Below are 26,860 nucleotides of genomic sequence, written 5' to 3' on the forward strand. Positions count from 1 at the left end.
AATTATAAAACAAAAGTGGATTTAACATCAATATTTAACGTTTAATGTTGAAATGTATGTTTTTAATGTAACCTTCTCTGTTTAAATACTTTGTACAATTCAAGAATGAATAATGCAGTTTTATATTATTTATTTAGAAGGATTAAAAGAGCAACTTCAAGTCAATCCTTGTATTGGTCAACTGGTCGAGGGTGATATGGGATTTAGAAAGTAATTAGTAATGCAATACTTTCTAGAGAGAGTAAGTAATCAAATTACACTGTTGAAAATGCAATCAATTAATTACTTTTTTATAATTATAATCTTACCCAAGACTGGTTGGGATTTTGGTGGACAGAAATGCAAAATCATGTAAATAAAAAAAAAATGAATGGATGTAAAGTCAATTTTAGTACGAGGATTTAAGGGAAAAATTAACCATAGACATTTTTTTTAATAATTGTTTAACAGTTTCTACTTCGATCTCCAGCTGCAGGGAGACATTTAAAGCTTCTCTTTAGCTGACAACATTTTTCTAAACGATTCTCGTGACAAATTTAGGAAGCTGGCAATTAGTTACAGAAATATGTGTGATTGATTAAATGTGTGTTTTTTTTTTATTGAAAGCACTAGTAATTATCCTTCAATATTGAAAGACACCCAGAGCAGGAACTAAACACGCACCCCTCCCTTGTGAACGTGTTCTTTTGAAGCTTTTGAGGAAACACTCACACAGAAACACTCACTTTCCCTTCAGACACCAGGCTGTGCTGTATGCTTTGAGGTATGCTCTTACAATTTCATATCAAATATGAATAAGAAAGTGTTTATTAAATAATGATTTTTCATATACAAACTTTTTTTTTTTCATGTTGGATAGAAATATAAACATACCAAACATAAACTTTTTGAAACTTGTTTAGGCTCAACTGGTAGAATGAAATGCCAATGTCTGGAGTTTGATTGGCAAGAAATATACAAGCTTATCAAATGTCAAACTTAAAACCACAGTTAGTCACTTCAGATAAAAGCATCTTCCCAACTGATAAATATAAATGTGCTGTCTTTATTTGAAATCGCTGCTTTCTTCTCTGCTGTGCAACTCAAAAGCTGCAAGACTGTAAAAGATTCTGAGGGATGAGGGATGATTTTTATACACAGATAAAACTGAAGCATCCAGAGCTCAGCATACAGATTACTGTTCACATCGTCAGAGAGTGAAGATACAGATTACTGTTCACATCGTCAGAGAGTGAAGATATCAAACCCCTGCCATGCATCCCTATGCAATGACTTTGTTAAAATTGATTAGCAGTGTTAAAGGCAATAATTGTTGTAGCTTTAGGATAAAAATATGGTAATCTGTGGTCATAAACACTGCTATATGTGTGTCTGAGCAGAGTCCTCTAAGCAAATGTGTTTTGGTCTTAGTATCAGTTCTCTATCATTTAAGGAAGTGACTGATGCAGCTGAACTGAGGGATCATGACTGACATGTAATATAAACTTCTGCTAAAGCAGATAATTTGTGGAATGCAAAAAAAAATATAGGCCTACACTCTTTTAGCAATACAAAGGTCAAGGGCTCCATTTACACACATACTGATAAATGTACACTGAAAGCAGTGTCGGTTCAAATCATCCGAAGAGGCATTTGGATGCAGAGAAGGTCAAACACATATACAGTCTAAAGACATCTAAGATTTGTTTTCTGCTGCTAGAGCCACTTAAATGAAGATTAAAAAGAGATTATACCATGGTCTGGGTGAATACTCGATTCTGATTGGCTGCAGGGTGTCCATTAAAAAGTGATAGAGGACACCTAGTAACCTTCAGGCGTAACCAGGGAAACCAAGTTATTGTTTGTAAAAACTTTATATTTCAATTGTAAAACTAATTAAAATATAAACTAATGTTTTAAAAATGTGTTATTTGGCAAGTGACCATGGTATAAGCGGGTTAATGACCTTTCTAGGTGTCCATTGTCAGGTATTAATGGACTTCAGCGGAGGCAACCGTCCTCCGCTGCGCGTCGTCACCTCGTCGGACATTAACCCTTACATACACTACACCAATGAGTTTAATAAACAGCAAACATAAAAAAAAAAAAAAAATTACTTCTGATTTTTTTTTATCATAATACAATTGATGTGATGTCTGGTTAAATTAGATTTTCATCTTGACCAAATATAAATAAATAAATAAATAAAACCGGTGTGTGTGAGAATTAACATCAAAATTCAAACTAAATGTACATTCAGTAATTGCAATAATACATTGATGTACCAAATGTGATTCTTTTTTAGCTTTGCAGTGTAAATACCTGTCAAAAGTTAAAAGACAGGTTAATCTCATGAGTAATATATTTTGTCTTACACAGCAGGAGTTGAAGGATGCAGCTGGTCATTTATTTCCTGATGATATTAACATACACACATGCAGATTATCCTGCATTAAAAGCTCTTCTGTCAGAGAAGGGGCTCAGAGATGGTGAGTTTTCACTGCATTGATCTGAAATGACACCTAACAACATTCTTTATTGTGAGATAGACATACTGTCCATCAGGGAAATGCTCAGTGGTTGTTTTCTTTACTATATTATACATTTATCCACTGATTCCTTTCATATATAACCTTTTCCCTCCGAAATCAATTTTTTTAGTAAGAGGAAAACTTATTTCATGTCGCCAAAACAGGATGACATCCGTGAATGTTAAGCATAAATGTTTCTAGGCTGGCAGTAGTAGGACATAAACACCAGCCACTGGCACATGCAGTGATAAAAGTGTTGAAAACTGGGCTTAAAGGCACAATATGTAATATATTTGGATTAATATACCCAAAAACCACTAGAACAATCTTATATATTTTGTTGACTTGTGTGCTTGCATTATCCCAAATGTTTCCAACAATGTTTAAATCCAGAGAAATCATTGTTGTATAGCTCAGTACTGTTAGTCTTATTGTTTGAATCTCTTGTTTTATAAAGAAATCAGAAAAAAATATTTTGTCAAATGGCAAACATAGCATTCTCAGAAATAGCTTTATTTGTAGTAACAGTAAAAACAGCATTTTATCCACCATACAATGTTTTAAAATGAATTATAACAGATAGGCATAATAAAAACTAGGGCTGTTGATTTAACGTGTTCATTTAATTAATTAGTTATCGTAAAAATGTACGTGTTAAACTTATTAATGCATTTAACACACCCTCCTGCCCCAGATCAGACTTATATAGTTCTTCTTACATTTCATACAGTTTATTGGTGATGAACATGGTAACAACACACTGTGTGATCGATCCTATAGAAAACAGTTAGTTGCTCTTAACATTCAAGATATCAGGGCAAAATGCCCCGTATGAGTTTTTGTCTCATATTTATATCATATATGACACAGTTAATCAATATCACACGAGTGCTGTTTTTGTCCCAAATAGCTCGAGTGCAAATGTGATATTGATTTTATACAGGTTTAATAAATAAGAAGTTAATATTGTGTTATATCTTAGACACAATATTGTCTGCCGTAACAAAATTTCATTGACAATTTTCAATAAATTTTTTATCTATAATGCCAGAGAACTAATGATTCAATGGCACATTCATAAAGAGAGCCATTTACTTAATTTCTGAATGAATAAGCCGTTTGAACGAATCGAAAGAATGAATGACTCAATGACTTACTCATTTAGACATTTACCGCCATCTACTGGCAGTTTTAGCTTTTTATTTAAAGTATAATTTAATTAACTCACGATTAATTAATCACCACATTGTGTAATGTGATCGCTTGACAGCCCTAAGAAAAAAACAATGTAAAATGTCTTAGTCCTCTCTTGTGCCTTTACTGTCGTCATTCCTTCTTATATCCTTCCGGAGCTCCTTACATACTTACATACTGTGCCTTTAAGAATACTTGATATAGCTTTTGATGCGACCATCCAGACTTTGAATCAACCTTTTTCCAATCCCATTGTTCTCCCTTTCCCATCAAATATCATATCATCATATTCAGAGAGGCATTTATTTTAAATAAAGTGAAGACAATTTTTGGTAAGTGGAAATAAAGTCCCCTAATGGGCATTTAATAGCATCCATCATTCCCTTGCTTAATGGGTATTTATTGAAAGAGACATGACAGAAAATTATATGTAATATAAACCCACAAATATTTCATGTTTTAATTATTTTGTTTGAGTACTTAAAGGGTAACTTCAGCAATTTTCTTGATACATATATTTTACAGTAGTTTAGGGTTCAATTCTCACTATTAACAAGTTGCTTATTAGCATGCATATTATTAGGATATTGGCTGTTTATTAGTTAGCTAAGATTTATTAAATAACTAGTGGTGAATAACACTTTAAAATACATGAAATCTTGTATATTTTAATCATGAGGATGCTAAAGAGGTGATATGTGTTTCTGTATCTGTTTCTGTGCATGTGTTCAGTTTCTCAGATGTTGTCTGTCCAAATACAAAGCAAACTGAAGAGTACTGAAATCCCAGAGTACCGGGGCAAGAAGAACATCGAGATCGGCACTGTATATTATGTCTTATCAAAGTCAGTTCACTAACAATCAAACCAAATTAACTAATTAAAATGTTCTTAAAATGTTCACAGATACTAAATGCATTTATTCAAACTGTCTTTCCAGCATGCGGGTTGTGCAGTGCAGCATGCCAGACCCATCACTGGTGTTTGTAGAGGGAACTGGTGTATCTGTGGAAGTCAGTCAACTCACACTAGCCATCACCGGCAACTGGGCAACACAGTTTGGCATAATGTAAGTGTACTAGTGAATCATGGGTGAATAATCAAATCAGCTTCACCTGACGTGATCTTGGAAACAAATAACATTTTCTATAAACCTTTCTACACAATCTTATGATCTTAGTCGATAAGAAGGACCATGCACACAGACATAAGTCAAATAAAACCCAATTAAGGGGATCAAGAACACGACGTAAAGTGGTAATAACCGTTGGTTTATTTATATCCCACTTATTACACAGCTATTTGACTTATAAGTAAATAATTGGGCAAGAACTACTGATTTGAGTAGAAAACAAAAAATGTATTATTTCACTTGTAATAAACTAATAGCTTTCACAAAGAAAAACAGTTCCCACACTCTAGCAAACATTTATCCAAGACGAACAAACCAGTTAAAACAAGTCGAACATGTAATGAAAAGATAATGTACAGTCATCCTGTGTATTAACCCTTTTCCACGTAACAACCATTTTGGCAAATGAGCATATATGACATTCCCAAAATAAAAAGGTTGCTGCTCATTAGTCATTCTGAAAAGACACATAACCAACATGTGACCCGTGCTGGCAAAATGAGTCACAATGAGCAAAAAAAATTAAAATAATAATTGTTATTTTCACAAAAACCTTCAAAATGATGTATGATTTGTTGGAATCAGACAAATAATTACTGAGTTACACCTGTTTGAAGTTGATAGAGTCAAAGTCACCCAGCAACCATACCTTAAAATCTCTGGTAATAACACCAAATTTGGCACAAACCAAGTCAAAACCAATATCTATAGGAAAAAAATATATTCAACTTTTTTCCATGATACCAGAATTGTTTGATTAACATTACTGAAACCAAACATCACTAAGTCATAACAGATAATGTTTGCGTGAATACTCGCCAAGACTAATTCTATGTATATCGGGATTGCGCGCTGTGAGTCAGCGGGAGTAAGATAATTTTGTTTACATAAGCATATTAGTTTGAAAATCACATTTCATTGGTTCAGACTCATGCTATTGAGAAATTACTATAAATATTCACAAAGTCGAAATGCTGTGCTTTACAACGATACCAAATTTGTGCTGAGAGGAGCGCCGTCATCAAGAGTAGGGAAGGAGACGATGCATCAATGACGCTTTGGGAACGCCCCTGCGTGATTGCATCTGAAGCACATGTGTCAACTAGTCCTATGGCGAGAGTGAACGTCATGGGCGGGTGACGTCATGACCAGGAAAGGATAAAAGCACATCCGGTTACGACCACGCTAGCTTCGAAAGGCCGAAGCAAGTCGATCACAGGGATGTAGGAAGTATGGCAAAGTGATGCATCATCTCGTTCCCTACTCAGGGAACTAGGGTTACAGTCGTAACCTGAGATGTTCCATTTCGAGGGAACTCGTGATGCGTCAATGACGCTTTGGGAACGAGAATGCCCAAACGCCATACAGCCAAGAACCTGTCATGTAAAACTGTCACGACATGAGAACTCTAGACCCCGGGGCATCCATGTCTAATTCATAAAATCTAAGAAACGTAAGTGGCAAAGACCAACCAGCTGCATCACAAACTTCTTGAATGGACACCCCAGACAGAAGGGCCTTGGAGGACGCCATACTCCTAGTAGAATGGGCTCTAGTAGCCAAAGGTGAAGGCTGGCCCAGAACCTCGTATGCAAGAGAAATAGCCTTGACTATCCACTTGCTAACCGTCTGCGCTTGGATGCAGGAAGGCCTTTCTTAGGGGGGCCAAAGCATACAAATAACTGATCAGACTTTCTCCACTGGGCAGATCTGTGGACGTAAGTATCTAGTGCTCTGACTGGACAGAAGGTTCAGTTTCTCCTGGTCTAAATCCTTAAAGGCAGGAGGACAGAATGCCTGCAGTACAATAGGCCGTGGTATGTTGGTTGGAACCTTAGGTATATAATGTGGTTTAGGATAGAGGAACGCCTTAACCATCCCGGGTGCAAACTCAAGGCACGAAGGAGATACCGAAAGGGCCTGGAGATCTCCTACTCTTTTAAGAGAAGAAATGACTAGAAGGAAAACAGTTTTGAAGGTCAGAAATTTATCTGAAATGGACTCAAGAGGCTCAAAGGGAGCGACTGATAGACCTTCTAGGACCAGGGCCAGATCCCAAGCTGGAATTCTGTTACGAACTGCAGGCCTCAGCCTCAGGGTGCCACAAAGGAAAAGTATAAATAACCCTCTGGGGTCTGAGCTGGTTTCTTGCCCTGGAGGTGTTCTGACATGCTCTGACATTTGTGCTTATTTCTGTTACTTGTGACATTTTCATGGCTAAAGTCTGATCACACTGTATTTAGCACAAACTCTGCTACAATAATATGTCAGCAGCATGTATGTAAAAGTTTGTAGTTTTGAGATAATGACGTTTATGCGTGGTTTGTGAAAATATATAAAAAAAATAACTGTCACTGAAATAAGGTCATGAAACCCATACTGATTATTTCTTCACAAGACTTTTGAAAATTGTATCACGTAGCCTAGAATATTTGCTCCAAACCTATGTGAAAATCATCATGACTGCTCATTCAGATAAGACAATATATTGATTTAAAATTTGTAAGACGTGTTTTCTGTAAGAAAGCTTTATGCGAAGAGGCGTGATCACATCATTAATATGTATGGATTTCACACCTGAGAAAGACAAAGATCCACCCCTAATGGCCCTATTAGGAGCTTTCAGGCCCTATAATTCTGAGCAACCTTGCACAAAGAATGAGGAGATTTAAAAAAGAATGGCTTTTTGATTGTTTGGATTTATTTACAACACAACATAATCCAAAGATACACAACAAATGACAAAAAAGCACATTATTGAAACCAATGATCCAAGACAGAGACATTTGTGCCATTCCTAAAAACATTGTACATACCTTTCATTTCCAAGGTGTTTGAGTTTCACTTTACCATGTTCATGTACAGAGACTCATGTGAATGTTGAAGTCAGCAGGACTCATCCGTGGGGCATCTGGTCCCTGTAAAAAATAAATAAAAAATGATAGCCTTCATTCAATCGCAGAGCGCGCTCCAAAATATGATACATGAAACGCATGTGCAATATGAAACATTATGGTTACCATATTATACATATCCAGGTTTGAGCAGATATCCACAAACACAGTGTAGTAAACACAGGTCTAAATATTATAATATTCACCTTATATCTAGCAACAGTTCAACTGCAATGTGAAGTTTATGCAACAATAACATAAACTAATAATTAAGAATTTCTTATATAACCAAAGCACGGAGACACCGCCGCGTTATCTTGATCATACGGAGTGGGTTCCCCCTCGGAGAAAACCCTTTGGTCTTGAGTCACCACTGAAGGGGTCTCATGTACAGCAGGCCGAATGGAATAATGTTGGACGCGGCTGCCATCAGACCCAACAGTCTTTGGAACTGCTTTACAGTGAGTGACTGGCCTAGCTTTATCTCTTTTACAGATGTGAGGATTGAAGCGACACGAGCAGACGAGAGCACGGCCCTCATTTTCACTGAATCCCACACGACACCAAGAAAGGTGGTCCTCTGTGCTGGAGAAAGTTCACTTTTCTTGACATTCAATCTCAACCCCAATTTCTTCATATGCGCGAGAACGACATCTTGATGCCGAACCGCTAGAGGTTCCGACTCTGCTAGGATAAGCCAGTCGTCTATGTAGTTCAGAATACGTATGCCTTGCAGCCTGAGCGGAGCTAGAGCTGCATCTACGCATTTAGTGAATGTGCGGGGTGATAGAGCTAGACCAAATGGAAGAACCCGATACTGGTAGGCTTTGCCCCCAAAAGCGAACCTTAGGAACTTCCTGTGTTCTGGAAGGATGGAGACATGGAAGTATGCATCTTTCAGATCTATCGTGACAAACCAGTCCTCGGATCTGATTTGAGTCACGATCTGCCATGGGCGTCAGGACCTCTTCTTTGCCGAAGCCTTCTTCGCCAACAGAATGGGCCCCAGAGGCCTGTTGACGGCGAGTGAGATACCGTTTGAACGCCTCCGCTTGCTTTTTCACTTCTTGAAATCTATCTACCACAGTGTTAACTGCTTTACCGAATAGACCACTAGTCGAAAGCGGGGCGTCCAACAGAAAATATTTGTCTTTGTCTTTGATATCAGAAAGATATAACCAAAGATGTCTCTCTGTAGCCACATTAGCTGCCATCGACCGTCCAATAGCACGAGCGGTCTCTTTAGTGGCTCGAAGAGACAGATCGGTGGCCCGACGCAGTTCTCGAACTATGTCAGGCCCCGCCCCCTCGCCAGTCTCGAGGTCCCTCAGCCATGGTATGTAGACATGCACCGGCCTGACCTGCTGCCGTATATGCTTTACCCACTAACATAGAGGAAGTTTTTAAAGGTTTAGTGGGCAGCATTGGGGACTTCAAGGACGATGCCGATGCCGGAGAAAGATATGATGCAAGAGGCTGTTCTACTTTCGGCATCGTCCTATAACCATATTCATTCAACCTTTTAATCTCAGAATAAACATGAACTTGAGGGCTAAATACTCTATACAAATAAGGTTTATTCCATGATCTAGATAACTATTTGTGAAGTTCTGGAAAGAATGAAAGTCCCCTAGGTGGAGCTATTGTGCTTGATGTGAGGAAACGGTCGTCTAAAAGGCTCTTAGGACGGGCACCTTGTTTCTCGGCTGGCCATTCAATATTCAACTTAGACACAGCTCGAGACAAAACCTTCACCAGCTTCTTATGCGCTGGGGAAGAAACTGGCATTTCTTCTTCCCCTGTTTCGATGCTCAGCACATCTAGTTCCTCGGCAGGCACGTGCACACATAGACATCAAAGGGGGCTTGAGCACCTGCCCTTTTTATTCCTGGAGAGAAAGTGCCCTTTTTTCTGGGGTGCTTTTTTTTATTTTTGGAAAATAATATTTCTGTTTGCGCACAGCTTCCCTGTCAAACAAAAATATTTAATGAAGAATAGTATCTAAATATCAGGTCAGGAGTTCTGAAGCGCTCCCTCTCCCCCGACTGTTAAACCCGATTGCTTCCGCTAAAGAAAATAGTCCGCTCCGTCTCTACAGTTAGAATCCTGTGAGTCCATAGTAACGCTCTGTTTTTCATGACAACGGTCTGTTATACTCCGCACAGCGGTCTGTTATCAAGAAATAACACACCGCATTCTACATTGGAATTAAACCAAGCCATGTAATAAAATAAGTTAATAAAATAAGCATATATTACCACCTAGGTGATATGCTTTTATTTTGTTTACTGCATTGCCCTGTCATAGATGCAAATGTGCGCATTTTAACTAGTTGACGCCTAGTTTGCATACAGAACGTCCCCAGTAATGACTTACATCAAGAGTCTTTCCCCCTGAAATTTAGAAATCCAAATTGGTGAATTTAGAAGAAATCTACAGATGCAAACAGATGGAGGATACACTCTAAAAAATGTAATAAATCTGAGTAACTGCATCTGGTACATTAATAAATAAAACTGAGTAGAAATAAGTTAACATTAAACATTAAAAATAACAATATTTATAAATTAACTTTTTATTTATGAGTAATTTAACTTTTTTTATTTCCTCTAAACCTTTATAAAATAGTATTCCAACCACAAATACATACATGACATTGGCTTTTATTGAATTTTTACTCAATTATTTTGGTAAGTTTAATTTTAAAGTGTTATGTATTCTGATAACACCAAAATAATTAAATGATGTAGTACAAAAATAAACAAATTATTAGTAAAACACGCCACCTCTGCTTGATGCAGTTATTTAGGTTATTCTAAATATGAAGAGTTCAGATGAAAAAGCCTCTAAGTGCCATCTGAAATTTCCTTCTATAATGATCATTTTTATCAAGCTTGTATGTTTATGTTCACTTATTTCACATTACTGGCAGTGAAAATGACCTATTAATTGTCATTTCAGTTAAATTACTGAACTTAAATATACGAGCTTGGGAAAAATGCTCATTTTAGAAGAAAATTACTTGAAACTTGAAACTAGTAGCATAGAAAATGTTTTCAAAACATTGTGGAATGGTTTCCTTTGCTGCTCTATAAACCTAGTGAATACTAAGGAGACCGTGGTTTCTGTGTGAACTGATTATTTTGTAGACATCTTTTGAAAATGAAACAATTGCGTGAGTTTGAGGAAGATAAAATTAATTAACTTTTTTAATAATTTTTTTTAAAAAGGAAGTCAGAGTTGCGTTAATATATACTTTTTTTGTTTAAAAAAAATAAAAAAATACGTAATTATGAGAAGTGCCCTTTATTTCACTTGAGCCCCTGCCCCTCAAAATGTCTGTGCACGTCCCTGTTCCTCGGAGTTCCTCTAGACAGCTGAAGCACCGGTGCCTCTTCCGGAGCGGAAGAAACCGCGGGGCAGGTTTCCAACTCCGGAGAGAGAGGACTGAATCTCACGGGTAAAGGTTGAGAAAGGGCGGGGCCCGTCTCAATCCCCTCCGTGAGATCCATTTGCGATCCCCACGATAAGAGCCTCTGTGCTGCCTCGGCAGCAACGGGAACCGAACCGCCACGAACGCTCACCTGAACACTCTCCTCAAAGAGTGACAGGCGAGAGTGGAGCGTGTGAAGTGGCAGCCTCTCACAATGCTCACAGTCAGCCCCCTCGAAGGCTGACAGAGCATGCTCCGCTCCCAAACACATCACAAAAAGTTCATGTGTATCCCCACCCGTAAGATAACGAGGGCACACGGTTTAATGATTGTTTGGACACCATAATATAAAGTTTGAAGCTGTATAGGTTTCGTGACAGACAACAATAAATATGACAGACAGTTTGACACAGAGCGCTTGCTGAGGCACAGAAGTTAGCGCGGTCATAACCCGGATGTGCTTTTATCCTTTCCTGGTCATGACGTCACCCGCCCGTGACGTTCACTCTCGCCATAGTACTAGTTGACACATGTGCTTCAGACGCAATCACGCAGGGGCGTTCCCAAAGCATCATTGACGCATTGCGAGTTCCCTCGAAAGGGAACAGAATTTTTCATGGACAAGGGGAAAGGTCTTTTGGTTAACTTAGTGTTAGCGTGGCACTGGTCCAGGTGTTTCTACAAGTTACTTATGCTATTTCTCAATGTCACATATAGATTAGTTTAGATTAACTATAGAATAGTTCTTGACTATTACTTTCTTGTCCTTTTCTCTGACAAACTGAAAATAATGGGAGTATGTCCATCTCACAAATGTAGAATCCGTCACTGCCGCCATCTCAACCATCGCATTCCAGCAACAGGAAATAGAAACTACTTTACCCGCAGATAATTTCCTCTGGTGCTGGAATGTCTTGCGGTGTTGGTAAATTCTTAAAATGTATATATATTTTGGGTTAAAATGCGTTGTTGTAATGTGCATTACTGAGATTGTAATGCGTGTAATATTACCAAAAGTTTTATTAGTTATGTGTTATATTACTGCGTTACAGCAAAAAGTAATACTTTTGTAATGCACTGACCCCAAGCTTCTCAGGGTCCTTCAGGGCATGGCTGCGATGACAAGTTTCGTAACAATGCGTCGCTATGTTCGTAAATAATTGCATTTTATTGCAAAAAAAATTATCAACAGGCAAAACGGCCAACATTAGATCAACACTGGGTCTTCCAGCAAGACAACAACCCAAAGCACATCCAAGTTGGTCCAAATGTTGTTGAGGGACAAGTGGCCCCTGAAAGCCCAGATCTAAATCCCATTAAGAATCTATGGCGGGAGCTCAAGCTTAAGGTCCATGCTTGAAAAGAGCTGGAGCAATTTGCCAAAGAGGAATGGAAAAGATCAACCCGATCTCACGTCAATTCGTACCAATTTTACAAGGTGTCTAATTCGTACAAATTCATACGACCTCATTTGTATGAATGTGTAAATTTTTTGCTAAATCGTAGATATTTTACGAGTTGCCCAATTCGTATGAATTCGTAAGAATGACCTACTCCTGACCCCGCCCCTAAACCTAACCCTCACTGGGGTTTAGACAAATCATATGAATTCGTACGAGTGAGGTCGTATGAATCAGCCACATTTTACTCACTCGTACGAATTGTTCGTGAGATAGCATTGGAAAGATCCCTCAAGATAGCTGGCAAGCATCATATCAAAGTAAAATGTTTTAAATAAGACATTTGTAATGTAAAGGAATTGATTGTTTATAAGATATGTAATATGATTGTCTTTTGTTCTATGACTGCAGCCATGATCATGGCTCATTTGATTTGGCTGTGTACAATATCCACATCTACACCCTCCTGCAGTTAGCGGATGATGCTGGCCGTCTCTCCATCACCACTGTTCAGTGTAGTGCTAATGTAGGAGATGTGAATATTCAGTTCCATGGAGGAGCTAGGTAAGTATTAACAAAACATAAAAGACTGATGATACCTGAAGATACACGCAACAAATGTGAATATCTCTTATGACTAACACTAATAGAGCATTTCTATTCTTTCTATTCTGCAGCTTTTTTGTCAAGCCGTTTATAAGTGCTTTCAGTGGAAAAATATCAGAAATGATACGTGAGCAGGTTTGTCATTTTATCAAAACAAATTACCCAACACTATTATCTGCTGCTGGTGATATTTCATTATGTCTCAATCATTGTCATTATTATTATTATTTTTCTTATTATTTTTTTTTTAGATTTGCCCGGCCATTCAAAAAGCAATAATTGGATTAGAGACAACTCTACAGGAAACACCTGGTACTGGCACAAAAAAAATGTCTTAAAATGATATATTATACTGTATATAGATCACATAGATTTATAGTTAAAATAAGACATATTATGCATAAAAAAAATTATTTTACCAATAATATATATTTTTTTGCCTTGTGGCATTGTTTTCCATAATCATTAAGATAAATGTGATTAATTGTTATTAAAAAATAATTTAAAAGGCCTAATTTTCTTGAATTTGCTGTGAAAATTTGTGTGAGATTCACCCTACTGTGGGTTATTTCGGCCGTATTATTGAGCTATTGCTACTTAATGACATTAATGTTGTTGGCGTGATTGTAAATACAAAATCCTTGGAAAACTACTTAGAAAACGACAGCACGCATTACATTCCTCTTCATTAGATGACTACAGTAATCACGCTCAAATGAATTCTTTCTAGTTAACATACCTGTGGGTCCGTATATATCTCTGAGCATCCCTCTGACATCCTCCCCGGCTGTGACAGCACAAAGCTTTGAGTTAGATATTAAGGTAAGGATTTTTATTTCAGCATTTATAATACTGATTAAAGCCAGGCATACACTGTGTGATTTCAGCATTTATTTTGTTAAATACCAACTCTCACTGTACGAGTAAATCGCATTAGATGTAAAGCCAAAGCTCACGATTTATACAGTCTGATCGTAGAGCTGAGACTTAAAATATCCATTTCGTGTCGCCATGGTTTAACTTCTGTTTTCAGGCAGGCGCAGTGAAGGGAAAAGGCACTGAGTTTAGGGCAATCGGTTCGTAGCTCTGCTTCAACTGTGCGATACCCTCACAAGAGGAGACCAAAAGTCCTAACATCAGTAATTAACCCGAGCATCTGATTGCCGGTCGGGAGAGGTTAATCGCCTCTCGTTTCCCGCTGTTTCCTGCACGACAAAGCTGAAGTTCGGCCGGACTCAAAAAAAGAGTCATACAACTCAGGAATCGGCTCAGATTCAGACGAAAATTGCACAGTGTTTGTCCAGCTTAACATTTTATTGCCATATATTAAATGCATACAGTTACAACAGGGTTGTCCAATCCTGCTCATGGAGGGCCACTTTCCAGCTGATCAAGGTCTGCAGAATCACTAGAGACTTCCAGGCATGAGTGTTGAGCTAAACTCTCCAGGAGCAGGATTGGCTTCTCTGAGCTGTCCAACCATCCCTGAGCCCCAACTATTATTAGGTTTCTCTTTCTGAATATATTTAGAATTCGAATAGATTTCTCGATTTGTAAACAGTGTTATGGATTCTATTTATTCGCTTTGGAATTTTTACCGTAACCTGCCAATGACGTTTGGTTGTTGTTCCTGTGACAGGGAGAGTTTTACAGCCGCAGTTCTCCATCTGAACCACCTTTCTCTCCAAGCGTGTTTGACGTGCCGTATGCAGAAAACTACATGCTTTCAATGGCTGCCTCTGAGTTCTTCGTGAATTCAGCAGCGTATGCATTCCTCAGCTCTGGGGCTCTTCAAATCAACATCACAGATGACATGGTGAGGAAGTACAAAAAAATAAATACTATTACCATATATAATGAATAAAACTATACAGCATCACAACTCATTATAGACTTACAAGGAATCATGCCCGCTTATAGATTTAAAATATAGATTTAGCTATTAAGTCACTCATTCTTCTCATTTAATTTAGATACCAAAGAGTTCTCCAATCCATCTGAACACCAGTCAGTTTGGTGCCTTCGTTCCACAGGTCAGTGTATGTACAGGTTGTGACTTTGTAAGGGATTTTTTTTATTTATAAAATATCTTATGTTTAATGTCAACCAGTAAATAACTAGAGAATATGACTACGTTTGTATATACTGATGTACAGTAACACCAGTCACGAATCTCATGTGTATTTACATGTCTAAAATCAGTGTTACTTGTGTCTTGTGTAAAATACAGTGTTAAGTTACTTCCAAACTGTAATACATTATACATTACTTGTTACTGTTATTTAAAAGTAATTCTTTACCTTACAATATTACTATCTCAGCATTGTATTACATTACTCTTGTATTACCTGTATTGAGTTACTTTCACCAAAATAACTACAGAAGTAGAACTTAATATTCTAAAATGACTAGGGCTGTAACAATATGCAATATGAAACCGAAATCGCGACACTCAGATCCACGAACCTGTGTCACGGTGTGAAAAGGCAGAATCGCGACACACCCCTTCCAACTCCCAGAGTTATCCTTCCCGTCCAGATCCAATGCTACCACATCTTTAAATTACTATTAGTATTATTTAAAGTTAACATTTTAAAATACGTAGACCTACACCACAAAACTAGTTGAGGATCAATTATTTAAAATTGGGCAATTCCAGCATTATGGATGTGACATTTGCAGTAAAAACTTGAAATATAAATTTTCAGAAAATGCATTTAATACCAATATATTGAAACGTCTGTTTATATATCCATAGGCTACTCCCTTAATAAAGGAGTCCAGACATTAGAAAAATATCAGTATACACATGCATTTTATATTTAATATGAGGGAAATAGAAATGCATGCATGACACAAAAAATCTTTAACTTTTAGGTAGCAAAATATTTTTTTGTAATTCTGTGAATTACACTAAGCAAACCAAAAGTAATACTACCCACCGGATGAAGAAGGGTTGGCTCTCCACAGAACATAATATATTCATTGGAATGGTTATATTACTTATTTCGGGTTCAATGGTGGTCGTTTCGCACCCCCCTGGTGCCCGTGAGCGGAAAACCCGCACTTGCAACTTTGAGCCGGCGGGCTGCCGGCCGCCGCGTCAGGAAGTATCGCCTGATATCAGGTCTCGCGATGTAAACAATTGCTTTACGGCCAAAAGAAATCTGTTAAAATGCTGTCATTATTGCGCTCCCTCACGCTGTTCGAACCCTAATGAAGAAGATGTTTTAAAGAATGTCCCATCTGCTTTGATGTCATTGATCTACTAGCCTCTGGTGTCTGAGAATCGCCAACGAGTTTTTACAACAGTGTTGTCAAATATCTATTCCGAAGCTGTGGGGGGAGCTCTAGAGAGAAACCTGCGAGCAAAAAGCGAGAATACAGCGAAGAAATCCCGAAACTACTGAGCCCCGCTTTAAACAGAACAATTCAAAACTAAAGAAAACAGACTGCTCTCTGCTTATGTAATCCGTATGAAATGTGCATTTCTCTCTGGCGCGTTCACCACTGCGAAGATCGCGAGTCAGGATCGTCAACTTCATCTTTGCAGCCGACACTGACACAGAAAACACTTGTTTATTAATAAACAATTAAAATGTCTCCTTGCTATATTTGACATATTCATAATCATAACTTTTGCCAGTTCTTTGTGACAGCTTTTAGGTGCTTTTATTGGCAGCGCCACCCTTACATTTTACATGAACGCATCACCACCTCATCTAAAACATGATTGCGTGATGAAAACATGATGAAAAACACCACCTAAACATAGCCTAAATGGTTAGAAAGAAAACACAGAACAAACAGAGTAATGCGCATACGTCCATCTCGCGAATGTACAGTCTTTTACCATATTCTCCCATTAGCCGCTTTTCCACTGGCCAGCGCGAGCACAGAGACCTAAATCATGCCTCGCGGCACTCCTGCAAAACCTGCCCTAAACACGCCTTTACTGGACTATGTCACACAATACAAAGGTACACCAGCAAGAGGGAGATGAATGAAATAAATCGCCAAACAAATATATCAGAAGCTGTCATTTAGTCTTTATTTACAAACTTGGACACCACACGTGGCTATTGACTGACCACGAACAGGTAATATCTTACTTCCATTTTTCATTCGTTAATGTCTCACGGTCTTGCTGTTTTTTTCCCCCATTTATTTTCTGAACAATTAAATTTTGTGCTAAAAGTGTGTTGTAACGAAAGCGTTACTGAACATGTACAGAGTAAAATATTACTGAAAATTGATTAGTAATGCCTTACACTACTGCGTTACAGCAAAAAGTAATATGTAACTGTAATGCATTACTTTTGTAACGCTTTACTCCCAACATTGTCTAAAACGTGTCTGTTCCATGTTCTATAGTTTTCAAGTAAAATCAAGTTGTTATCAAGATGAATAATGTGCTCTGTTTACAAATTATTTGTTCAGCTACGCACATTGTATCCCAACATGGAGATGCAGGTGCTGTTATACGCCAGCGAGACGCCACTATTCTCCTTCAGTTCAGGGGTGATAGACATTCATGTGCCGGCTGCAGCAAAGTTCTCCGCTGTTAAACCTGATGGTACGCTGGTGCCTCTCTTCAGACTGGATGTGGTGAGTACACAAATTATGCACAAAAACGTCTCGGTTCAGTATGGTAACCCTCATTCCCTGAGTAGGGAATGGAGACGTCTCGTCGGAGGAGTTTCCAACGAATTGGGATCACGCTAGGGAGACCAATTGCCTTTGAGTGAATTAAAACAAGCAAGATTTGCATTCCGCGGCCCGCCTGCCTGTGCGGGTATAAAGGCGGAAGCAAGCGCATACACAAACGTTTTTCGCTGAGGAGCCGAATGGTGTCCAGTCTTCCGCGAAGGTACAGCAGCATGGCGACGAGACGTCTCCGTTCCCTACTCAGGGAACGAGGGTTACCAATACGTAACCGAGACGTTCCCTTTCGTTCGGGAACTCCTACGTCTCGTCGGAGGAGTTTCCAACGAATTGGGATCCCTAATAAAACGCCATGGTGCTGGCCCCTTCCAGCACCCTGCCTAAGCTTCAGCAGCAGTTTCTTGAAACTTATCTCTTAAGTGCAGAAGCTTAGCTGGGAAGAAGTCACACTGCTGTTCCGCAAGACCCGCTCAGTGGACATTGGATAACACTGGGAAAGCGTGCCCAAGATGTAGAAGGGAACGCTGCGGTGCCCAAAACCTGCCCGAAGGGAGGCACTAGAAATACACATGTGCACTAGCCCATAGGGTAGTGAACACATGGCAGTCTCTGAGGTAGTCCCAGCCCGGAGGATGGGAGCGTACTCAGCAGAGACAACAGACAGAGTCTGTCAAGGGGAAGACACTGGCTAACCCGGAGGGTAACCGAATCATGGAAAAACACCTATGGGGTTGCCGTAGGGACCACTACATAGAACCCCAGCCTGTACTCAGCTCAAGAGAGAGGTAACAAGCCTGGCGACCGGCGATCCAGCTCGCCTGACGCCGGGGGGTGACGGAGGAACCCACGAGGTTAACCATTTGTTGGGTAACCAACGGAGCAGGAAAACGCACATATCTGGCCCCTGGGGCGAGAATGGCGTAGCAAGCCGACACTAACCTAATTCCTTGCGCTACTGGACGAAGCGAGTACATGGGAGGAAACAGGTTCTACATGAAGGCTATAAAACCTAGCGAACGGCAGATATCTGTCAGCGAGGCGCCTTGAGCCAAAGCCCAGGAAGAGGCAACACTCCTAGTAGAGTGTGCCCTCAACCTAGGTGGACAAGGCATGTCCTGGGAATCATAAGCCCGGACGATAGCATTCACTAGCCAGTGGGCTAACCTCTGCTTGGAGACAGCCTTCCCCTTCTGCTGGCCTCCGAAACAGACAAAGAGCTGGTCTGAGGTCCTAAAGCTTTGCGTTCTGTCAACATAAATCCGTAGAGAACGGACTGGACAGAGAAAAGCCAGGGCTGGGTCTGCCTCCTCCGGGGGCAGCGCTTGCAGGTTCACTACCTGATCTCTAAAAGGAGTGGTAGGAACCTTGGGCACATATCCGGGCCGGGGTCTCAGAACAACGTGAGAGAAATCCGGCGCGAACTCTAGGCACGATTCGTCGACCGAAAATGCCTGCAGGTCCCCTACCCTCTTGATGGATGCCAAAGCGAGCAGGAGAGCTGTCTTCATTGACATAATATATAAATCGACTGCATGCAAGGGCTCAAATGGTGGATTCTGGAGTGCTCTGAGCACTAAAATCAGATCCCAAGAGGGTACGGAGTGCTGATTACGAGGAGGATTCAATCTCCTAGCACTCCTGAGGAGCTCCTAGCACTCCGTGCTTTCCCAAAGACTTACCTTCTACTGCATCGTGATATGCGGCTATTGCGGCAACATACACTTTGAGAGTGGAGGGAGACAGCCTTCGCTCCAACCCATCTTGCAGGAAGGAAAGCACGACACTGATCGGGCAAGTTCGGGGGTCTTCCCGGTGGGAAGAGCACCAACCGACGAATAGGTTCCACTTCAACGCATAGAGGCGCCTCGTAGAGGGGGCTCTAGCGGAAGTGATGGTGTCTACCACAGCCTGTGGTAGGCCACCAAGAACCTCTGCCATAGGGTGCCCCGTCTCTGAGAGAGAAGGTCTTTCCTCAGAGGAATCAGCTAAGGAGGGGCTGTTGCGAGGAGCATGAGTTCTGCAAACCAAGTCCGGTTGGGCCAATATGGCGTAACAAGCAGAACCTGGTTAGGTTAGGTCCTCCCTGATCTTGCACAAAGTCTGTGCGAGAAGGCTCACTGGGGGAAACGCATATTTGCGAAGGCCCTGGGGCCAGCTGTGCGCCAGTGCATCCGTGCCGAGAGTTCCTTCGGTCAGGGAATAAGACAACTGGCAATGGGTCATGTCCGGAGAGGCAAACAGATCTATCTGAGCGGCTCCGAAGATTTCCCATATCAGCTGGACCGCCTGGGGATGGAGTCGCCATTCTCCCGGAAGGAGAGCTCGTCGGCTGCACGGTTGAGCACACCAGGGACATGAATGGCTCGAAGCAACCTCAAATGCTTCTGACTCCAAAGGAGGAGATGGCGGGCGAGCCGCGACATATGACGGGAGCATAGACCACCTTGGCGGTTGATGTACGCAACGGTCGCAGTGCTGTCCGTACAGACCAGTACATGCCTGTGACGAAGTAAGCCTCTGAGGTGGCACAAGGCTAAGCGTACTGCTTGCAACTCTAGGCAGTTGATGTGCCAATGCAGTTGGGGCCCCGTCCACAGACCCGAAGCTGCATGCCCATTGTACGTGGCCCCCCAGCCGTTGGCAGAAGCATCTGTGAAAACCACAGCATGCCTGGACACCTGGACTAAGGGTACTCCGGCCCGTAGAAATGCAGGGTCTGACCAAGGACTGAAGGTTTGGTGACAGTGCGGGGTGATGTTCACCCGGAACGTGCCGCTCTGCCACGCCCATCTCGGGACTCGATCGTGAAGCCAGCGCTGAAGCGATCTCATATGGAGCAGACCGAGCGGCGTTACTGCGGCTGCGGCTGCCATATGCCCCAGGAGCCTCTGAAACTGTTTCAGTGGGACCGCTGACCTGCCTTGAAAGGACTTGAGTCAGTTGAGCACTGACTGGACGCGCTCCTCCATGAGCCGCGCAGTCTGAGCGACCGAGTCCAACTCCAAACTGAGATAAGAGATCCTCTGCGTGGGGCAGAGTTTGCTCTTGTCCCAGTTGACCTGAAGCCCCAACAGACTGAGATGCCGAAGCACCATGTCCCTGTGTTCGCACAACAGATCCCGCGAGTGAGCTATTATGAGCCAGTCGTCGAGATAGTTGAGAATGCGAATGCCACGTTCTCTCATGGGAACAATGGCCGCCTCCGCGACTTTCGTGAAGACACAGGGCGACAGGGCCAGGCCGAAGGGAAGGACCTTGTACTGATATGCTCGACCCTCAAACGCAAACCAAAGAAACGGTCTATGTCGAGGAAGAATCGAGACATGAAAGTAGCGAGGTGGAAGGCAGGGACCCAACTTCGGAGACATTGCTGCTGCCGAGAGCGGGGTCTGGGTGTGCGGGGCAACACCTACCTGCTTCCACCGGGGGGCAGACGGCAGGGAAGGCCCGGAGGCGTTCGGCTGCGGGCTGCCCCGAGGCGAATGAAGGAGGGGAAACGAGGAGCGAGGCCCGGGGGCGTTGACTCTTGGTTTCCGCACCTCCTTGCCCAGCGGGAGACGAGAGTGACGAGGCCGTAGCGGCGTCACTGCCATCTGAGCGCTGGGGACGAAGGGAATGAGAGCAGCGAGGCAACATGGCGGCGCACACTGTCATTCTGACCCTCTTGGACGGGAGAGACTGGGAGTGGCGAGGCAATTGAGCGTCGTCCTTGACTGCCAGTCTCGACCGTGTGTGACCCAGAGGAGGCGGAACAGCTCTTATTGGGTACCGCTGACTGGATGACCAGTGGCGGAACAGAAACAAGATTCTCCACCAAGGGTAGTGAGAGAGGAAAAACTTTTCTGCAGATTTTGGCATGTTTGGCTGCCATATTGGCGCCAAAATGCTTCCATACTGCCAAAGTTTTTCACACACATCCGGGCAGGCACGGGCAAGGCATTTAAGCGTCGCACAGCGCCCCCAGAGTAGCCCGGGAAAGTGTGGCTGTCAAGTCTGAATCTGATTCAGCATGAGTACACACACCATTATAGTGGGAACTCAGCATCAACTTCATTTCTAGAGTATAACAGCCCTCTCTCCGATGTAGCGATCGACATCTGATCCTCCCCTGGAGCCCTGAATGAAATGCCTGGTCCCTCATAAGAAGAACCAGAATGCCATCCGAAGCTGCCAGGCATGCAAGACAGTGAACGTGGCCATCGCTGACACACGGCACGCTGAGCGCTCAAGCCTTCATCAAAAAGTCAAGACGAACAACGTGCCGACGTGGTCACGCTCTCATGAGAGAGCATAAACCACCCACGAATGCAGTCTCAGCATGTTTGCGATGCGCTAGAGGAGTGAGTGGTACGCTCACTGTAATCCTCAGATCACCAATGCTATTAGCCAAAGTAGCCCTTTTCTGGGACACCAGAAGAGAAACTAGATTGGGGAATAAGCAAAGGGACTCCACCCCACTGAGGCACACGAGTCTCGACCGCGCATCTAGAGCACCGAACGACGCGCGCTGGGTTGCCGTGACAACCCGCGCTGTCAGCCGGCAGCTCGACGGCACACAACACGCTGAGCGGCTCAAGCCTTTACGAGAAAGGAGAGACGAACAACGTGACGACGTGCTAATGCTCTCATGAGAAAACATGAACCACCCACGAACGCAGTCTCAACATGCTTATTAGTTTTCCCAAGCATGTGAAACTGTGATCGTGGCCGTCAAATGAGGACAGGAAACGACCGCATCCGGAAACACACGAGTGAAACGTCATCCTGAAAAGGACGCGATCTTCACTCGTGTTGCTCTTTCAGAAAATATTCTCTTAGTGTGCTGAAGCACGCAGGGATCAACGCGGCAACACAGCGGGGAAACTGCAAGCCCACTGAGTGCACTCAACCAGGTACCAGCTGTGACAACAGCTCTTTGAAAGAAGCAGATCGCTCGTGAGTGACAGTTGATATCCGGGAGATCGCGAAGATCACTGCCGCACCGTAACACCAACACAGAGAGGTCTTGAAACAGCAGACTCGTTGAGCTCACGGAAAACACTATCCAGACGCTCATTCACTCAGAGGACACAACTGGTCGGCTCCGAAGCAGAAAGCGCTTGTGTATGCGCTTGCTTCCGCCTTTATACCCGCACTGGCAGGCGGGCCGCGGAATGCAAATCTTGCATGCCAATGTTCATTGGCTCGTTTTAATTCACTCAAAGGCAATTGGTCTCCCTAGCGTGATCCCAATTCGTTGGAAACTCCTCCAACGAGACGTAGGAATTCCCGAACGAAAGGGAACATAGTATAAAAAAAGTGAAGAGGAACTCTCACACTTTAACAGTAAATATCAAAATTACACAAAACATGTTGGCAAGACCTTCTATAAGCTGTAAAGTCGAAACTACAAACAGTGATACAGAACCATGTGTTCACCAAATTGATCTATTAATCAAAAAGGAAACAGCAATTCAGCTTAGAATTAACTTCAGTGTTCTTCTTTCACTCCACCTGCAGGACGGCAACTTCAGTGGAAGTGCTCAGATTGACAAAAACCTGACTGGAGCTTTCCAAATGAAAAAGTGAGTTTCATTGATATTTGTCCAGTTAAAGACGCAGTCAAATGAGCTTCATTTTTAGTTGTGTTTTCATTTCAATCATGCATTGCCGTTTTTGGTAACGCTTTAGATTACAGCCCGAAAAGGAAAGTACTGTGTAAGTAAAACAAACTTTACAACGTACCTTTCTGTAATTATAACGTCTCTATAAAGTACGTAAGTGTAGGTATAAGGGAACAATATGTAAAGTTCGGGGAATAAAGGGGTAACAACCTGGAAAATTAACAAATTATTTCTACTGTAATTATTTTAGAACTAAGGGGCACTTATTCTTCGATTATGGTACAACCACCTTACATTTAGGAGCAATTTATTAAGAACATACTGCGCAGGTTTTTGTTATAATAGTGTACTAATACGTAAAGGCTTTTTAAAATGACGGGTACATAGTGTATTTATATAGTATTTTTGTTGATAGCAAAAGTGCACTGATTAAGTTTGGGCTTCTGTGTTTCAAGGCAAGTAAAACTAAACCTATTTCAACTTTTGCTTAAATACTGGGTAAATATACTCTTGTTTCATGTAGTTACAGGATAAGTGTGACATTGCGGGCCGTAAATTAAAGTGGTGCTTGTTACCCTCTAGTTCTATGTAGTTACAGGAAAAACACGTACAATACTTTCCGGGCTGTAATCTAAAGCGTTACCCAGTTTGTTTGTTTTTTGTTTTTTTATTAAGTTCCCTGAGGTCCACTTATAATGTTACTAGTATCAAACACACTTATATTTTAGAAATAATTGGCCATTTTCTACCCTATTTTTGAATGCCCACTGCATCTTTGCATATGAAATAAGTATTACACAACGGACCCTTTATGCAGACTCTGATAATGCGTTTCCATCGCAAGTGTAGTAATTTTTTTCATATTTTAAAATTTCTTTTGATTTCTCTCTCTCTCTGTATATATATATATATATATATACACACACACAGTATACAAACACATATATACAGTGTCTCATGAAAGTGAGTACACCCCTCACATTTCAGCAAACATTTTAGTGTATCTTTTCAAGGGACAATACTATAGAAATGAAGCTTGGATATATTTTAGAGTAGTCAATGTGCTGCTTGTATAGCAGTATATAGTTACTGTCTTCTGAAAATATCTCAACATACAGCCATTATTGTCAAAATAGCTGGCAACAAAAGTGAGTACACCCTAAGTGATAATAGCTGTACGTCGTTTAACCATGCAAAGCCACATGTTCTATTCATCATGTTCATGTTTTTGTCTGCTTGACAGGACCATACAAATGTGTGTATCTTGTATTAGAGCAGTTAAAATTTGTGCTTTGAGTACAATTATCTTATACTGACCACTGGATGTTCAACATGGCACCTCATGGCAAAGAACTTTCTAAGAATTTAAGAATTAGAATTGTTGCTCTCCACAAAGTTCACCTAGGATATGAGAAGATTGGTAACACCCTAAAACTGAGTTACAGTACAGGCCAGGGTCATACAGAGGTCATACTGTGCTTCATTGAGGGAAACATGGATTCCAATATGTAAGTTCTGAAGCAGAACATGATGCCCTTCCTTCAGAAACTGGGCCGAATGGCATGATAACGACCCCAAACACACCACCAAGATGACAACTGCCTTGCTGAGGAAGCTGAAGATGATGGAGTGGCCAAGTATGTCTCCAGACCTGATCCCTATTGAGCACCTGTGGTGATCCTCAAGCGGAAGGTGGAGAAGCGCCATGTGTCTAACAGCCAGCAGCTCCGTGATGTCATTATGGAGGAGTGGAAGAGGATCCTGTGCAGCTCTGGTGAACTCCATGCCCAGGAGGATTAAGGCAGTGCTAGATAACAATGGTGCTCACACAAACTATTGACACTTTGGACACAGTTTTGACATGTTCACTTAGGGTGTACTTACTTTTGTTGCCAGCTTTTTTGACAATAATGGCTGTATGTAGAGTTATTTTCAGAGGACAGTAAATATATACTGCTATACAAGAAGCACATTGGCTACTCTAAAATATATCCAAGTTTCATTTCTCTAGTATTGTCCCTTGAAAAGATATACTAAAATGTTTGCTGAAATGTGAGGGGTGTACTCACTTTCATGAGATACTGTATATCTATATGATTTAACATGGTAACTGGATAACCCTTATTTCTATTTTTTTCTTTCGATAAGAATGCTAGACATTTTAAATTTAAATTCAGCATGATTACTATTACAGCTGCCATGATTAAATAATCTGCGTTGATCAGCGGTCTTGCACTGGTGCATTCATCTCTATTACATAATAAAGTACAAAATGAGTTGATGAGCTCTGACAGCTTGCTTTCAGCAAAAGCTCAAACTTACACTATGGTTTTGTAGCAAAATGACCTCTTATATGTCAAATTTTTATTTCTTAATGCATGAATACTTTAAGTAAGCCCAAGATATCTACAAAAAAAAAAAAAAAAAAACGTACGTTTTCTGAAACTCTACTTCATCTTTTGCCCTGAATGCTGCATCAAGTTTAACGCTGACTCTCGGATCATCTGAGATTGGTGATTTTAAGGTGAGACCAGACAGTGATGATTCATGTCAAATATTCACTTTAGTAGATCAGCATTATAAGATGTTTTATCTTTGTCTAATCATTCAATGTACAGACTGACACACTCGAGCAAATGTCAGTGATGGCAGTGAAGATGTTTGTACTTCCAAAAATAAATGGTATGATATTGCATTTATTACAAACTTGCACCCAAAAAAGCAACTTCTGTAAACTATAGACTTTGCAAAACTGGTTTTTAGAAAGTCTGGTAACTGATAATTAACACCTTTTTCCACTTTGCATTTTAGCGGCTCTGAAGGCTGGTTTTCCCTTACCCACACTGAAAGGCTTTAGTTTGATCAATTCTCAATTGCTTACAAAAAATGTGAGTACTATTAAATGTTTAACTATTGAATGTTTGTATTCTGAAATGTATGGGGTTTGGATTTCGTTTGATATTGCAAAATGGTTGGAAAACACAGTGATACAGTCTGAATTTGTTTGTGACTTTTTCAGGGCTTTGTGGCCATTTTGACTGATGTCCAGGACTCCCTGACGGGCCTCTGAGCTCCACACATGACCTGCACAAAATAACTAATAACTGTACAACTGCAGAATTGTTTTCAGTGTAAGAATTATATAATCATTACTTGAAATGTCCATATATACAAGTTGATCAAATATGATCATGTTATTTTTCCACATAATATTATGTACAAACTTTTTTGCCACCCATCCATGCAAAATACTCTACAGGCTATTTTCTACAGTTTACAGTGGAAAAAGAAAGAAAAAAATATATAGTTCCTTCATTGGAGTTAATTTGCGTAAATAATCTGGCTTGCATGGAAGGCTGGCGTGATGTCTTTTAGCTATGAGCTAGAGTTTGTGTGAAAGCTTATTAAAAAATATATAATCATAA

At 41.0% G+C, this 26,860-nt stretch overlaps 1 protein-coding gene across 2 annotated transcripts; it reads left to right on the forward strand.

Moving 5' to 3' along the window:
• Positions 1-630: 630 nt before the first annotated feature.
• Positions 631-26,860, forward strand: LOC311298603 (bactericidal permeability-increasing protein-like). 2 transcript variants are annotated; one of them, XM_084421679.1, is made up of 16 exons: positions 631-763; positions 2,359-2,468; positions 4,437-4,548; positions 4,643-4,771; positions 12,973-13,125; positions 13,239-13,302; positions 13,419-13,479; positions 13,898-13,989; positions 14,807-14,983; positions 15,141-15,200; positions 17,608-17,775; positions 23,332-23,396; positions 25,917-25,959; positions 26,054-26,117; positions 26,247-26,323; positions 26,455-26,860. In XM_084421679.1, the coding sequence occupies exons 2-16, from the start codon at positions 2,372-2,374 to the stop codon at positions 26,503-26,505; spliced, it is 1,413 nt and encodes a 470-aa protein (XP_084277805.1). In that variant the 5' UTR covers positions 631-763; positions 2,359-2,371; the 3' UTR covers positions 26,506-26,860. The 2 variants fall into 2 exon arrangements, with proteins under 2 accessions (XP_084277805.1, XP_084277806.1); XM_084421680.1 differs by having other exon boundaries at positions 664-763; positions 2,362-2,468.

Source organism: Rutilus rutilus (assembly GCF_951802725.1).
Source record: "Rutilus rutilus genome assembly, chromosome: 10".
Classification (NCBI taxonomy): domain Eukaryota; kingdom Metazoa; phylum Chordata; class Actinopteri; order Cypriniformes; family Leuciscidae; genus Rutilus; species Rutilus rutilus.

What these genes read in the sequence shown, in the direction of transcription:
- LOC311298603 (XM_084421679.1), top strand. Translation starts at nt 2,372, where the DNA reads ATGCAGCTGGTCATTTATTTCCTGATGATATTAACATACACACATGCA. An exon ending in AACTCTACAGGAAACACCTG is followed by an intron (nt 13,480 to 13,897) that starts GTACTGGCACAA and finishes AATTCTTTCTAG; the next exon opens with TTAACATACCTGTGGGTCCG. An exon ending in GGAGCTTTCCAAATGAAAAA is followed by an intron (nt 23,397 to 25,916) that starts GTGAGTTTCATT and finishes TGCTGCATCAAG; the next exon opens with TTTAACGCTGACTCTCGGAT.